At 40.5% G+C, this 15112-nt stretch overlaps 1 protein-coding gene across 1 annotated transcript; it reads left to right on the top strand.

Annotated features, from left to right (window-relative positions):
* The first annotated feature begins 3233 nt into the window (after positions 1–3233).
* LOC118837731 lies at positions 3234–7499 on the top strand. The gene is made up of 3 exons (XM_036744790.1): positions 3234–3463; positions 4237–4286; positions 4817–7499. The coding sequence occupies exons 2-3, from the start codon at positions 4256–4258 to the stop codon at positions 7474–7476; spliced, it is 2691 nt and encodes an 896-aa protein (XP_036600685.1). The 5' UTR covers positions 3234–3463; positions 4237–4255; the 3' UTR covers positions 7477–7499.
* Positions 7500–15112: the final 7613 nt, after the last annotated feature.

Here is a 15112-nt window from a genome sequence, read left to right as displayed (position 1 = left end):
TGCTTTTTTCAGTTCTTACCTTTCTTGACTTCTCTGCAGCATTTGACACTCTTGACCACTCTCTCCTCCCAGATGCCTCCTCCTGTCTGGATTTTCATGACACTGCTTTCACTTAGTCCCCAGTCTCCTTTGGAAGATCATCATCCTTGCCCCAACCCAATGCATGGATGTACCTCAGGTCTCTGTCCTGGGTCCTATTCTCTACTATCTCTACACTATCTCATTGACTTCTGTGGGTTCATCCATCACTTCTATGTAGATCACTACCAGATTTCTAAAGTGAGCCCCAATATCTCTTCTGAACTACATTCCTGCATCACCACCTTTCTACGGGCATTTTGAACTAGGCATCCTAGGCAACTCACACTCCACAGAACTCATTATCTTTTCACTCAAATCCTCCCTTATGTGCTCTATTCCTCTTGAGGGTATCACTATCCTTCCAGTTACCCCAAGTTTGAAACCTAGAGGTTACTCAACCCCTCCTTCACCTCTATAATCAATTGTCCCACATTATTGATTCTACCTCCATGCTATATCTTCTCTACTCAAAGAGCCACCACCTTAGTTCAAGTCCTCATCACTTCTCACCTGGACTATTGCAAGAACCTCCTATTTGGTTCCCTAGCCTCTTCCTTCTCCAATCCATTCTTCACATAGCTGCCAAATTGATAATCCAAAAACACAAAGGTCTAACCATGACATCACCCTACTCAAGTCACTGCAGTGGTTCTCCCTGACTTCTAAAGTATGAAATATCCCATTGCAGTAGCTTGCTTTCTAGGTGTATTTCACATTACTCTCTTTCATGCACTGTTTTCTAGCCAGAATGATGTGCCTGTTGTTCCTCATGAAGATCACGTTCATCCCTTACTTCCAAGCCTAGGATGGACTCTTTTCACTCATTTGACCTCCTGCTCAAAGAATCCCTAGTTTCTTTTGAAACTTAGCTTGTGTCACTTCTTGTGGGAAGCCTATTGAATCACCCCAGGTGCTAGTGACCTCTCCCCAGAAATTATTTTCTCAATACTCTACATTTAATTTTTTATGTATATGTCATTTCCTCCAACAGATTCTAAGCACATTAAAGTCAGGGACTGTTTGTCTTTGTATCCCCAGTTCCTAGTGGATGCCTGGCATACAGTAAACATTTAATAAATGCTTATTGACTTGAACTGAATAACTGCCATTTATATAGTTTGCAAAGTGCATTTTGACCAATGAGGGAATTGGGACTAAGAGGGTTAGGGAGGGAAAAAAACTGAGGGTAATGGGATGTGTGACCCAGGATGACTCTTCTCTGTGTCTGTATTAGGAAACAGGTGGGTTTTGAAGAGATCTAAATGAACTAGACCAGTTCTTTTCAGCTCTGGGTTTTATGGTAAATCCAGTTGGTTTCCAATTGTCTGAGACAATGCTGCAAAACAGACAGTTAAGTACGGAGATTAGAGTACAGGTATTTCTGAATCCAGCTCCAGCACTCTATTTACCATGCCATGCAGCCTTGCATTAATGACCTCCTGAGGATTTATTTCAACCATCTGAAATTGTAGATAGCTTGTGATGCACAAGAACACAGAACTGGAGAGTTGGATGGGCCCATAGCCCAACTTGAATGGAAAAGGATTCCCCACTGCAACATGCCTGGCCTCCAAGGAGGGCAAACACCCCACTTATTGATGTAATCCATTCCTCTTTTATGCCGGGGATAAAAAAGAGGATAACTAGGGTTACAAAGACAACTTTAATACTTAGGAAGCTTTCCCCTGCCTTCTGACATCAAGCCTAAATTTGCTTCTGTGTAACATCGTTGGGCTACTTCCTTTGTGCCCCATTTCCCAATACGGATGGATACATGACTTCATCTTCAGCATCGTCCAAAAAGGGAAACCACATATTCATTCTTGGACCAACTGCTTTCTCCTTCTTACTTAAAAGCACCAGGGAGAAGGCAATAAAATTGCCTTCATCTACCCAGGACTTAAATCTAAATTTTGCTCAGAAAAAGCAAGGAGATGACTAATTGCTGAGAAATAAAATCCAATTGAGCAGGCTCATAAATCTAGAGCCAGAAGGAACTTTAGAAACCATCTGAGACCTTTCATTTCAAAGAGGAGAAACTGAGGTCTATGGCCATTAAATATATCCAAGGTCACACAGATAGTAAGCAGCAGAGGGAGGATTTGAACATAGATCCTTTGATTCTTGAACCTGTGCTCTTTCCAATCTCACTGCCTCCAGCTTCAATGCAGGGTTGCTTGTGTTCATTCTATCAGTATAGCCCTAGGAAGACACCATTCTCTATTTTTGAGTCCATTCCCTCAACTCCTCATTCCCCCTCTGTCATCATCCTACCTAGTCCTATTGACTAAGAAACTGCCTGTAGTCAGGCAAAGGATACTAATGCTTTATGATGTCATAGCACCCTTAGATTCCCTGTCTATAGAACATCATCAAAAGTTCAGTCCTACTATGTGCATCAGAGGAAACAAATCAGTTTTCTCTGCAAGGACACAGTCCTCTCTGGAGATATCGCTGTTTTTCAGAATTAGTTGATTTTACTCTTAGTGACCTTACTTGTTATTTGGGACCTTTGTTTTTCTGTATTAAAAAAACAAACAACTTGTAGACACTTAGGGCAGAAGCTAGAATTCAGCTGGCTAAGTTGGTTTCTTATCTTAGGAGCTTTTGAAAAATCCCATTTCCTGCTCTACTTGAAATTCTTCCTAGTATGTAGGGAAAAGAGTCAGGTTCAAGGGCACCCAGGGACAAATGTGATGAAAAAACACCCTTTTGGGGCCAAAAATGAAAGAAGGAGAAGGAAAGAGCTTGAAGGGGTTGGGTATATAATTGGAGAGAACCAACTGATGCTGGTTAATAGAGCTTCCATCGTGGGCTTCGGTTTAGAGCATTAGCATAGCCCATAGGAAGAAGGACATCATAGGATTATACAGAAATAGGGTTAGAGAGGACCCCAGAGAACATCTGATCCATCCCTCTTCTTTTAGATGAGGAAATCAAGGAAGTGAAGTGACTTGCTCACCATTACCTGACAGATTGAAACCAAATATTCCCAACTACAGGGAGTCAAGCACCATGTAGTGCATGAGTGCCCTGCTCTAACCCTGACTGATCTCCTAGAGATGACTTTCTGGGGAACAAAGGACAGCTGGTGCTTTATGATCTCAGGGCAGCTTCAAAGCCTCTGTTTGGGATGAGTGGCCAAAGGTTCAGTCTTAGTAGGATCTACAACTGTTTTTCTGCATTCCAGGACACAATCAATCCCTGCAGGAGAGAGGAACGATTTTTCTGAACAGACATTTTTTCAGTTGCTTTATTTCCACTGGAGAATTATTAATCTCTTAGTCTCCTCCAAACAAGGAAACTTATAGATACCACTTGGACCTGGATTGGTTCCTGTTCTTGGGAATATTTTTTCCTGCTTTTCTTTAAATTCCTTTTGGTGAGAGATCACTTTGGAATGGGGAGACAGGAGGCAAGGGGTGAAGGGAGGGGGCTGTTATCACCCAAGATGACTCCTCTCTGTATGTATTGGCAATCAGAGTTGAGTTTTGAAGAGTTTTATACTAGTGTTACTCAGCTCTGATTTTATGGTGATTCGGTTTGTTTCCAAATTGTCTACGGGAGTGTTTCAAAATTCTCCAGAAACCACCTTAAACTTAAATTAATTTAATCACACTTAAACTGTGGTTATAGACGCAAATTTCTGGAGACTTCTTTGAGGAGGCAGAGTTGGGAGTTGTGTGAACCTGAAGGGGGATGAGGTTCACAAAAATTAAACAGCATTAGATAAGGTTTATCTTGGGTAATTGATGATTCAGGGGGACTGAGTTCACCCCAGTTAAGAAAGTAACCACCTGAAATCACTGGCAGATTTTAAAAATTCTGCCCTTAAAAGAAAATGACCTAGGTAGGTAACTCTACTCTTTTCTCAGTTGTTTATACTTTCATGACAATTAAGTTATTAGTTACATGAACAGAATAGATTATAATAAAGTTGAGCAGAGAGGAGCCTCAAGACAATGACTAATTGTAAAGAGGAGACTTTAAATTTATATTACTCAATCCTAATCACTGATTGGAGACCTTAGGAAATTAGGAAATCCTCCAGGCAGGGCAGAACAGGGCAGGACTAATTGTAACTATGGTGAATCAGTCATTTGATTATTACTGGGCGATTTTAATTGTTCATTTATTTGTTAATATGTTCTCAAGGACAACCTTCAGGAGCCAAATGGGGAAAAACCAAAGACATTTTCCAAAAGGTGAGACCTTTAGTTTTTTTGGCATTCAAATGGCTCCCATTCCATCTTTCTGGAGTCACCAAGTATGAACCATGGTTCCCTTGTTTTTGAAATTCCCATCTGTTCAGTCTGCATATTTTTGGTTGAGGCCTTCAGAGATTATGTGATCTAATTGAAAGAGCTCAGCTCTTGGTACTGACACATGGGTTCCATTTCTGACTCTAGTGTTGGAGTCTCGTAAGTTACTTCACATTTTCTCAATCTGTTTTTTGAGTTTCAGTTTGACTCCAGACTATGTGACCTTGAGCCAAATGACTCAATGACCTTGTGTTTAAGACTGACAACCTTCCTGAGGTTGTTGAAGAGATCAGTTAAGCTAATAATGCTTTATGAAAGTGCTTTGAAAACTATAGATTCTTACACCAATATAAGATATTATTATTCTCAGAATCCTGTAAACCTTTCCTACACCTGTCATTCCCTATTCCACAGCTGTCTTTCCCATCCATTTTGTGTCTTATCCTCCCTCACATAGTCATCTTTTTCATCAGCAGTTCGGCCCCAGGTCCCTACCAATGGCCATTGTCACCAGGCCAAGTCAGTGCTCTTGCCAGGCTTGCCTCATCAGATTGCTCCATTAAGTAAAGAAGAACGAGTTAGGTCCAGAGCTGAGCAGATGGCCCACCTTCAGCATCATACCAGAACCAAGCTATCATCCCTTCCTGATCACAGGCCCACACCTCTCCCCCTGACGCTGTGCCCAAAACATAGAGTAACAGCTGCCAAGGTACCCTCCTCCAGCATGGGGACAGTGACTGCACCGTTACCCAAACTTGAGCATCCTAGGAGAACAGCTAAACCATCCATGCCTTGTAAACACAATTCCAGGGTTACAATTTTGCCCTCACTTTGCCCTGAGTACAGGGCCAAAGTTACCCCCGACCACTGGGTCACATGCACACCTTCCCTGTCCTCACAGAGCAGAGTCATGGTGGAGTCATCATCATGTCCCCAGATCCTGGCCAGGGCAACAGCTACACCATCAGCTGGCCATGGACCCTGGGCCAAAACCACTTCTGATCTTTTGTCCCACGCAGTTCATTGGGGCGATTCCACCCCTTTGCCCTTTCTATACTCTGACCATATATCTGGATCATCATCTCACCCTGACCATCAGACTATCCCTTCGCCACATGCCGGCAGTAGAGCAAAAGTTCCAACAAGCCTTCCTCATCAGGTTAGGAATAAATTAGGTCACGCCCAATGGACAGAGGAACTACCACGCTTTGATTATTGGGCTATACCTCTACTCATTTCTGACCCTCAAGCAGAGTCTCCTGGGGACCCGAAACATCAGGAGGAGACTGTCCCAGGCTGTAGTGGCCAAACTGCATTTCCGCCAGGCCTTAACCATCCAAACACAATTCCCTCAAGCCTGGACTATCAGACTGAATCTTCACTGGGCCCTGTCCACCTGACCACACTTCAACCCGGCCAGGACAATTGGACATATGCTCCACTGGACCCTGATAACCAGTACACGACTCCACAGGACCCGGACTGTTGGATTGAGGCCAGGGACACGACACGGAAGGTTATACCAAACCCAGAGGTTACACCAGATACCGCCCCTAACATAATACCTCCAACAGGATCGGATCGCTCGACCATACCTTCAGCGGGGCTTAGGCACCAAAATGCCACTGACCACTACCACCAAGCTGAGGGGGCTGTGCTAGGCTCCAGCGTTCAGGGGACGTCTCCACTAGCCCTAGGCCTTGGGGAAATAATACCTTTGGGACCAGACCACCAGGCCATACCTCACCCGTTTGAGGCTACAGCAAACTTCAACGCCCCGGTCACCCTGACGTCAGGTGTGTGCCACCGGGAATCCAGGACACTGGGATCCAACCGCCAAGCAAAATATCCAGAAGAACAGGAAAACTGGGCAATAACCCAAATGGGCTGTGACCCGCGAGCTGAGGAGGCTGTGCTGGGCCTTAATGGTCAGGGTACCATGTCGCTGGGTTCAGATCACAAGCTTACACGTTACCCTGGCACTGATTGCCAAGCTGAAGCTGCAGCAGACCTCTATGCCCGGGTCATTTTTCTGGGTCCTGACGGCCAGACCAAAAATCCAGAGGAAGAAGAAAACCAGCAGACACCACAAACGGGCCGTAAACCCCAGGCTGAGGAGGATGTACCAGACCCAAACATTCAGACCACATCTCTGCCAGTCCCAGGCCTTGAGGAAGCAATGCCACTAGGCTCAGACTCCCACGCTTCAGTACATCATAGGCCTGACCTGCAGGTTCAGTCTGCAGGAAGCCCCAACATCACTCATTCCATACCTATACATGGCCTGGACCATGGTACAAAATCTCCAGAGTATCCAGGATCTTGGGCCGTGTCTGTAAAGACACATATCCCCAAGGTCAAATTTCCAACCAGCTATGACATACCAACTGAGGTTAAAATGAACTGTGATGATCAAGTTGAGACTCAACCGGGGCTCCGAGACCAGCTCCGGAATAAAGATACTCAATGTTTAAGTGGCATTGAGCCACTCACCATTGAGAGGTGGATAGTCCCTATAAGAATAATAAATGCCATCATCAGTTCTATACCTCAGGAGAAAATCAAAATTGACATCTATAAGCAAATAATTCTACAGCAGAAGAGTCAATGTACTAATAATTGGCCCAATGAACTCATATCATCCAGTTATAGGGTCTGTTTAGCTTGTGCCTCATGGATCCCAAATGGTTGTCCCCATGTTCAGGAAATGAAACATCTTTTTCAAGCACAATTGCTGGCCATACCAACACCTCTGCATGGCTCTGAGGAAGTAGGATTGAAATTAATACTCCGAATGCCCCAGCAGACATGTGCCTGCCCCGTCCTTAGCGATCCATGTCACCATTATGGTACACTTAGACCCTCACACCACTCAATTCTGTTGTCATCTTGCTCAGATTCTGTGTTTCCTAAGTCATCCATTCACCAAAAGCTACCTGCAAAGGTCCCTCGATTTGGCTATATGCTTGGCAATGATCAGCAGCCACATAGGCAAAAAATCTCTGGCAGACAACAGACATCCAAAGGGGAGCTACAGATGAAAGACAATGACAACAGGAAAGAAAAGTCAAAGAGACATGGGAAATTTTCCAAATTTCTCCTGGGAAGATTTCAAAAAAGAAGAAAAAAATAAATCAATTTATCTTTTCTCTTTTTAAGAAATTGACCCCCGTGTATTTTTTTTTAATAATTAAGATTTTTTATTTTAAGTTTACAATACTCAGTTCCACATAATTTTGAGTTCCAGATTTTCTTCCCCCTCCTGCTCCCCAAGATGGCATGGAATCCAATATATTTTCTACATATAACTTCACCTTGAACTTATTTACACGATAGTCAAGTTGTAAAGAAGAATTATGACCAATGGAATGAATCAGGAGAAAGAAGAAACAAAACCAAAAATACAAAACAAAACAAAAAAAAACAAAAGAGAAAAAAAAACAAAGGGAAAAAAAGGAGAGCAAACAGCATGCCTCAATCTGCATTCATACTTCATAGTTCTTTCTCTGGATGTAGATAGCTCTCTCCATCATGAGTCCTTTGGAGTTGTCTTTGCACCTTGTATTGCTGCGAAGAGCACAGTCTATCAGGGTTAGTCATCACAGAAACCATATATCTGTGGTTGTGTATAATGTTCTCTTGGTTCTGCTCTGCTCACTCAGCATTATATCGTGTAGGTTTTTGTTTCAACAATCTGGCTAGCAGCTGTTGTGGGGGTGAAAGACCAACACAAGCCCAACAACAAGCACACTACCAGCATGCTGCTAAAGCCCAGGTTCTTTTGATCTGCTTTACTAAGGAAAGCAACATTAAGGGGTCGACAAGTTTAATCCAGCATACAAATAGCATTCACTTAGTTCAGGGGAAAAATCCAGCACCCTGAACTTCGGAGCAAATACAAAAAAATTACAAACATCAACAGACAGACCAAATACAATTCACAGTTACCAAGAAAACCAAGTCCGGACATCCGGGCAAGCTGGAGGGCTCTTAACTACAGCTGCCCAGAGACTCCACATCAGCACGCCACCAAGAGTGAGAGCCCTGGGCAAATAGCTCTGTCTTCTCTTCTTATACTGTTTCAGGTATCATCAAACATCATCTGAATGGCCAGAACTTAGGCTCCTATGATTGGCTCTTGAATTAGCATCTCCACTTAGTACCCTGGGAGCTTCACACCCACATAGAGTTAGCACTTAATAGGGGTTTGGGCCTGGGACTTAGCACCTAGTAGGAGTCAATGAAATACACTGAATTAATCAGAGGAAACAAAAGCCAAACTCTTCAAGGGCACTTGGTTGAACTGAGTGCTAAGAGCCCATTTTGCTTAGCAACACAGTTTTTCCATGTTATTATGAAGTCCGTACCATCCCCATTTCTTATCGCACAATAGTATTCCATTACTTTCATATACCACAACTTGTTCAGCCATTCCCCAATTGAAGGGCATCCCCTTGATTTCCAATTCTTTGCTACTACAAAAAGAGCCACTATAAATATTTTTGTACATATAAGTCCTTTTCCCACTTGTGTGATCTCTTTGGGATACAACCCTAGAAGTGGTATTGCTGGGTCAAAGGGTATGAACCTTGGGCACAGTCTCCAGAATGGCTGGATCAGTTCACAACTCCACCAATAGTGTAACAGTGTCCCAATTTTCCCACATCCTCTCTAGCATTTATAATTTTCCTGTTTTGTCATTTTAGCCAATCTGACAGGAGAGATGTGGTACCTAAGAGTTGTTTTGATTTGCATTTCTCTAATCAGTAATCAGTAATCAGTGATTTTGAACATTTTTTCATATGCCTATAGATATCTTTAATTTCTTCCTTTGAACACTGCCTGTTCGTATCCTTTGACCATTTCTCAATTGCAGAATGACTTGTATTCCTATAAATTTGACTCAGTTCCCCGTATACTTTAGAGATGAGGCCTTTATCAGAGACACTGGTTGTAAAGATTTTCTCCCAATTTTTTGCTTCCCTCCTAATCTTTGTTGCATTGGCTTTTTTATACAAAAACATTTCAATTTAACATAATCAAAACTATCCATTTTGCATTTTGTAATGCTCTCTATCTCTTATGTCATGAATTCTTTTGTTTTCCGTAAATCTGATAGGTAAACTATTCCTTGCTCTGCCAAATTGCTTGTAGTATCAGCCTTTATTCCTAAATCATGAACCCATTTTGACTTTATTTTTGTATATGGTGTAAGATATTGGTCTATGTCCAGTTTCTGCCCTACCATTTTCCAATTTTACCAGCAGTTTTTGTGAAATAGTGAATTCTTAGCCCAGGAGCTGTATTCTTTGGGTTTATCAAAGAGTAGATTGCTATAGTCACTGAGTACTGCATCTTGTGTACCTATCCTGTTCCACTGATCCACCACTCTGCTTCTTAGCAAGTACCAAATAGTTTTGATGACTGCTGCTTTATAGTACAGTTTAATATCTGGTATGGCTAGGCCACCTTCCATAGCATTTCTTTTCATTAATACCCTAGATATTCTAGACCTCTTGTTCTTCCAGATGAATTTTGTTATTATTTTATCCAGCTCTGTAAAAGAATTTTTTGGTTGTTTGGTTGTTTGGTTATTTGATTGGTATGGCACTGAATAAATAAATTAATTTAGGTAAAATTGTCATTTTTATTATATTAGCTCGGCCTAACCATGAGCAACTGATATTTTTTCCATTTATTTAGATCTGGCTTTATTCACATGAAGAGTGTTTCATAATTATATTCATATAAGCCCTGGGTTTGTCTTGGCAGATAGACTCCCAAATATTTTATAGTGTCTACAATAACTTTGAATGGAAATTATCTTTCAATCTCTTGCTGTTGGGCTTTGTTAGTAATGTATAGGAATGCTGAGGATTTATGTGGGTTTATTTTATATCCTGCAGCTTTACTAAAGTTGTTTATTATTTCAAGTAGTTTTTTACTTGATTCTCTAGGACTCTCTAAATAAATCATCATATCATCTGCAAAAAGTGATCATTTAGTTTCTTCTTTGCCTATTCTAATTCCTTCAATTTCTTTTTCTTCTCTTTTTGCTACAGCTAATGTTTCTAGTACCAAATTGAATAGTAGGTGTGATAATGGACATCCTTGTTTCACCCCTGATCTTATTGGGAATGCACCTAGCTTATTCCCATTACAAATAATGCTTGTTGATGGTTTTAGGTAGATGCTATTTATAATTTTAAGGAATGCTCCATTTATTCCTATGCTTTCTAGTGTTTTTAATAGGAATGGTGTTGTATTTTGTCGAAGGCTTTTTTCTGCATCTATTGAGATAATCATATGGTTTCTACTAGTTTTGTTTTTGATATGATCAATTATGCTGATAGTTTTCCTAATATTGAACCAGCCTTGCATTCCTGGAATAAATCCTACCTGGTCTTAGTGTATTATTCTCATGATAAGTTGCTGCAATCTTTTTGCTAATATTTTATTTAAAATTTTTGCATCAATATTCATTAGGGAAATTGGTCTATAATTTTCTTTCTCTGTTTTTGACTCTTCCTGGTTTGGGTATTAGTACCATATTTGTGTCATAAAAAGAATTTGGTAGGACTCTGTGTTGGTAAGCAAAATGACCTTTGTTTTATTTGAGTAACTCAGTGTATTTCATTGAGCCTTGCTAGGTACTGGGCCCCAGGCCCAGAGCCCTGTTAGGTATGGAACCTATGTGGGTGCAGATTGGTGACTACAGCCCAAGATGGGGCTGGCTAAGGGGAGGTGTTAACTCCAGAGCCATGCCCTATTGGGTGTTAACCTAATCTATGTGGATGTGAACCTCCCAGGGTCCTAAGGGGAGGGGCCAACTCAAGAACCAATCACCAGAGCCTGGGCTCTGGTCATTCAGACAATGCTTGATGATGTCAAAAACTCTATGAGAGGAGAGAAGACAGCTTGAAGATCCCTTTTCTGTTGGAGCTCTTTGCGGCAGCAGTGGTGGTGCATGACTCTGGGCCAGCCCTTGTTCTGAGCTCCCGGGCTGAACCTAGATGTTGGTAACTAGGAATTGTATTGGGTCTGTCTGTTGATATTTGTAATTTGTTTGTATTTTGTTTTGAGGTTCAGGGTGCTGGCTTTTTCCCCTGAACTAAATGAATGTTCTGAAGTTCAGGGTGCTGGTCTCTTCCTCTGAAGTAAGTGAATGAATCTGTATTTGGTCTGTCTGTTGATGCTTGTAATTTGTTTGTATTTGTTCTGAAGTTCAGGGTGCTGGCTTTTCCCCCTGAACTAACTGAATGCTGTCTGTATGCTGGATTAAAGCAAACTTGTCAACCCCTTTAACCTTGCTTTCCTTATTAAAACAGATCAAAAGAACCTGTGCTTTCCCAGTGTGCCGGCAGCTTTCTGGGTGCTGGCTGTGGGTGGATCTTACACCCCTACAGAAACTGCTAGCCGGATTGTGGAAACAGACTCCTTCTTCACCTATTTTCCCAAGTAGTCTATAAAGTGTAGGAATTAATTGTTCTTTAAATGTTTGATAAAATTCACATGTAAAACCATCTGGCCCTGCAGATATTTTCCTAGGGAGTTCATTGATGGCTTGCTCAATTTCTTTTTCTGAGATGGGGTTATTTAGGAATTTTACTTTCTCTTCTATTAACCTGGGCAATTTATATTTTTTGTAGCTATTCACCCATATCCCTAAGGTTGTCAAATTTATGGGCATACAATTGGGCAAAATAGTTCTTAATTATTTTTTTATTTCCTCTTCATTGGAGGTGAACTAACTCTTTTCATTTTTGATACTGGTAATTTGATTTTCTTCTTTCTTTTTTTTTTAATCAAATTGACCAAAGGTTTATCAATTTTATTGGTTTTTTCATAAAACCAGCACTAGATTTTACTTATTAATTTAATAGTTTTCTTTATTTCAATTTTATTCATCTCTCCTTTGATTTTCAGTATTTCTAATTTGGTATTTAATTGGGGATTTTCAATTTGTCCTTTTCTAGCTTTTTCAGTTGCATGCCCAATCCATTGATCTCCTTTTTCTCTATTTCATTCATATAAGCATTTAGAGATATAAAACTTCCCCTAAGAACTGCTTTTGCTGCATCCCATAAGTTTTGGTATGTTGTCTCATTATTGTCATTCTCTTGAATGAAGTTATTAATTGTTTCTATGATTTGTTCTTTGGCCCATTCATTCTTTAGAATTAGATTATTTAATTTCCAATTAATTTTTAGCTTATTTTTCCCTGGTTCTTTATTACAAATAATTTCTATTGCATCATGATCTGAAAAGTATGCTCTGACTACTTCTGCCTTTCTGCACTGGATTGTGAGGTTTTTATGCCCTAGTACATGGTCAACTTTTGAGTATGTGCCATGTACTGCTGAGAAAAAAAATATATTCCTTTTTATCCCCATTCAGTGTTCTCCAGAGGTCTATCATATCTGCCTTTTCTAAAATTCTGTTTACTTACTTAACTTCTTTCTTGTTTATTTTGTGGTTAAATTTATCAAGTCCAGAGAGGGGGAGGCTGAAGTCTCCCATTATTATGGTTTTGCTGGCTATTTCTTCCTATAACTCCCTTAACCTCTCCTCTAAGAATTTGCATGCCATACCACTTGGGGCATATATGTTAAACAATGATATCGCTTCATTGTTTATGGTGCCTTTTAGCAGGATGTAGTGTCCTTCCTTATCTCTTTTAATTAGATCTATGTTTGCTTTTGCTTTGTCTGAGATTAGGATTGCTAACCCTGCTTTTTTTTTACTTCAGCTGAAGCACAATATATTCTACTCCAGCCTTTTACCTTTACCCTGCGTGTATCCCCCTGTTTCAAATGTGTTTCTTGTAAACAGCCTATTGTAGGATTATGGTTTTTAACCCATTGTGCTATCCGTTTCTGTTTTATGGGAGAATTCATCCCATTCACATTCACAGTTATGATTACTATCTGTGCCTTTTTCTCCATCCTATTTCCCCCCCTTTTATGCTTTTATTTCTCCTTTTCCCCTTCCACTCCTCAACAAAGTTTTGCTTTTGACTTCCGCCTTCCTCAGTTTACCCTTCCTCTTGATTCCCCTCCCTTATCTTTCTGTTTTCCACTTGCTACTTCTTCCCTCCCTTCTGACCACCCCCTCCCTTTTTCCACCTTTCCCTCCTACTGACTGTAGGACAAGTTAGATTTCTATGCTTATCAGGGTATGTTATTCCCTTCTTGAGCCAAATCCAATGAGAGTAAAGCTCAGATACTGCTCTTCTCCCTCCCTTCTTTTCCTCTACTACAATATGTTTTTGTGCTTTCATGTGATGTAATTTACCCTTTTCTACTACCTCCTTACCTCTTCTCCCAGAACCAACCCTTTATATCACTATAATTATATTTTTCTCATTATATCAGTTATTTTATACTGGCATCCACAATATATGAATATCCCTTTCAATTGTCATAATAAGTATGCTATCCTCAAGATTGACATATATATATATATATATATATGTATATGTATATGGAACATGTATAAAACAAAATAATCCTATATAAGGGTGTAATTAATTAGCCTTATTGATTAACTAGGGTTTTTCCCCCCATTTACCTTTTTATGTCTCTCTTGAGTTTTGTATTTGGAGATCAAATTTTCCATTGAGCTCTGGTGTTTTCATCAGGAGGGTCTCAAATTCCCTTATTTCATTGAATGTCCATCTCCTTGTCTGGAAAATTATGCTCAATTTTGCTGGGTAGTTGATCCTTGGTTGTAGCCGAAGCTCCTTTGCCTTTCAGAATATTGTATTCCAATTTTGCCTGTCATTTAATGTAGAAGCTGAAAGATTCTGCGTGATCCTGACTGTATTTCTGTGATATTTGAATTGTTTCTTTCTAGCTGCTGGCAGTATTTGGTCCTTGACCTGGGGAATTTGGCTATAATATTTCTTGGAATTTTCGATTTGGGATCTTTTTCTGGGGGTGATCGATGGATTCTTTTGATGACAGTTTTACCCTCTGGTTCTAGGACCTCTGGGCAATTTTCCTTAAGGATTTCATGGAAGATACTGTCCAGGCTCTTTTTTTTCATCACAGCTTTCAGGTAGGCCAATAATTCTTAGATTGTCTCTCCTGGATCTATTTTCCAGGTCAGTTGTTTTTCCAATCAGATATTTCATGTTTTGTTCTATTTTTTCATTTTTTAGATTTCGTTTGACTGATTCTTGATGTCTAATAGAGTCATTAGCTTCTTCTTGTCCAATTCTAATTTTTAATGTTTTGTTTTCTTCCTTTGTCTTCTCTATCTTCTTTTCCATTTGGTTGATTTTACTTTTCAATGAGATGTTTCCTCCATTTATATTCTGATTTTCCTTAACCAATTCCCCGATTTTTCCTTTTAAAGATTTGTTTTCCTCAATGAATTTTTTTCCATTTTTTCTTTTACCTCCCTAATTTGGTTTTTAAAGTCCTCCTTGAGTTCTTCCAGAAATGCTTTTTGGTCTGGAGACCAGTTCACCTTCCCTTTTGAGGTTTCAGATGTGGGTGTAGTATCCATGCTGTCCTCTTCTGAATTGGTATTTTGTTTGGTCTTCCCTGTCTCCATATGAGTCAATCGTCTTTGAAAGCTTCTTACAGTTCTTTTTCATGGTGTTTTTTTTCCTCCTGGTTTCTGAAGTGGATCTCTGTTTCAGAGGCTCAGGGGGCTCTGTCCCAAGTTTCTTGTGTTGGGATCTAGCTTTCTGTGCTATGGCCTCTGGTTTCTTGAGGTGTGGGGGAGGGGTGGTCTGCCTGCTGGGAGCTTCTTCTTCCCCA

The sequence above is a fragment of the Trichosurus vulpecula genome, chromosome 2, assembly GCF_011100635.1.
Source record: "Trichosurus vulpecula isolate mTriVul1 chromosome 2, mTriVul1.pri, whole genome shotgun sequence".
Taxonomy (NCBI): domain Eukaryota; kingdom Metazoa; phylum Chordata; class Mammalia; order Diprotodontia; family Phalangeridae; genus Trichosurus; species Trichosurus vulpecula.
Note: the sequence above shows the minus strand (reverse complement) of the source record. Positions and strands in the feature narration are given on the sequence as shown.

What these genes read in the sequence shown, in the direction of transcription:
- LOC118837731 (XM_036744790.1), top strand. Translation starts at nt 4,256, where the DNA reads ATGGGGAAAAACCAAAGACATTTTCCAAAAG. An exon ending in CCAAAGACATTTTCCAAAAG is followed by an intron (nt 4,287 to 4,816) that starts GTGAGACCTTTA and finishes CTTTTTCATCAG; the next exon opens with CAGTTCGGCCCCAGGTCCCT.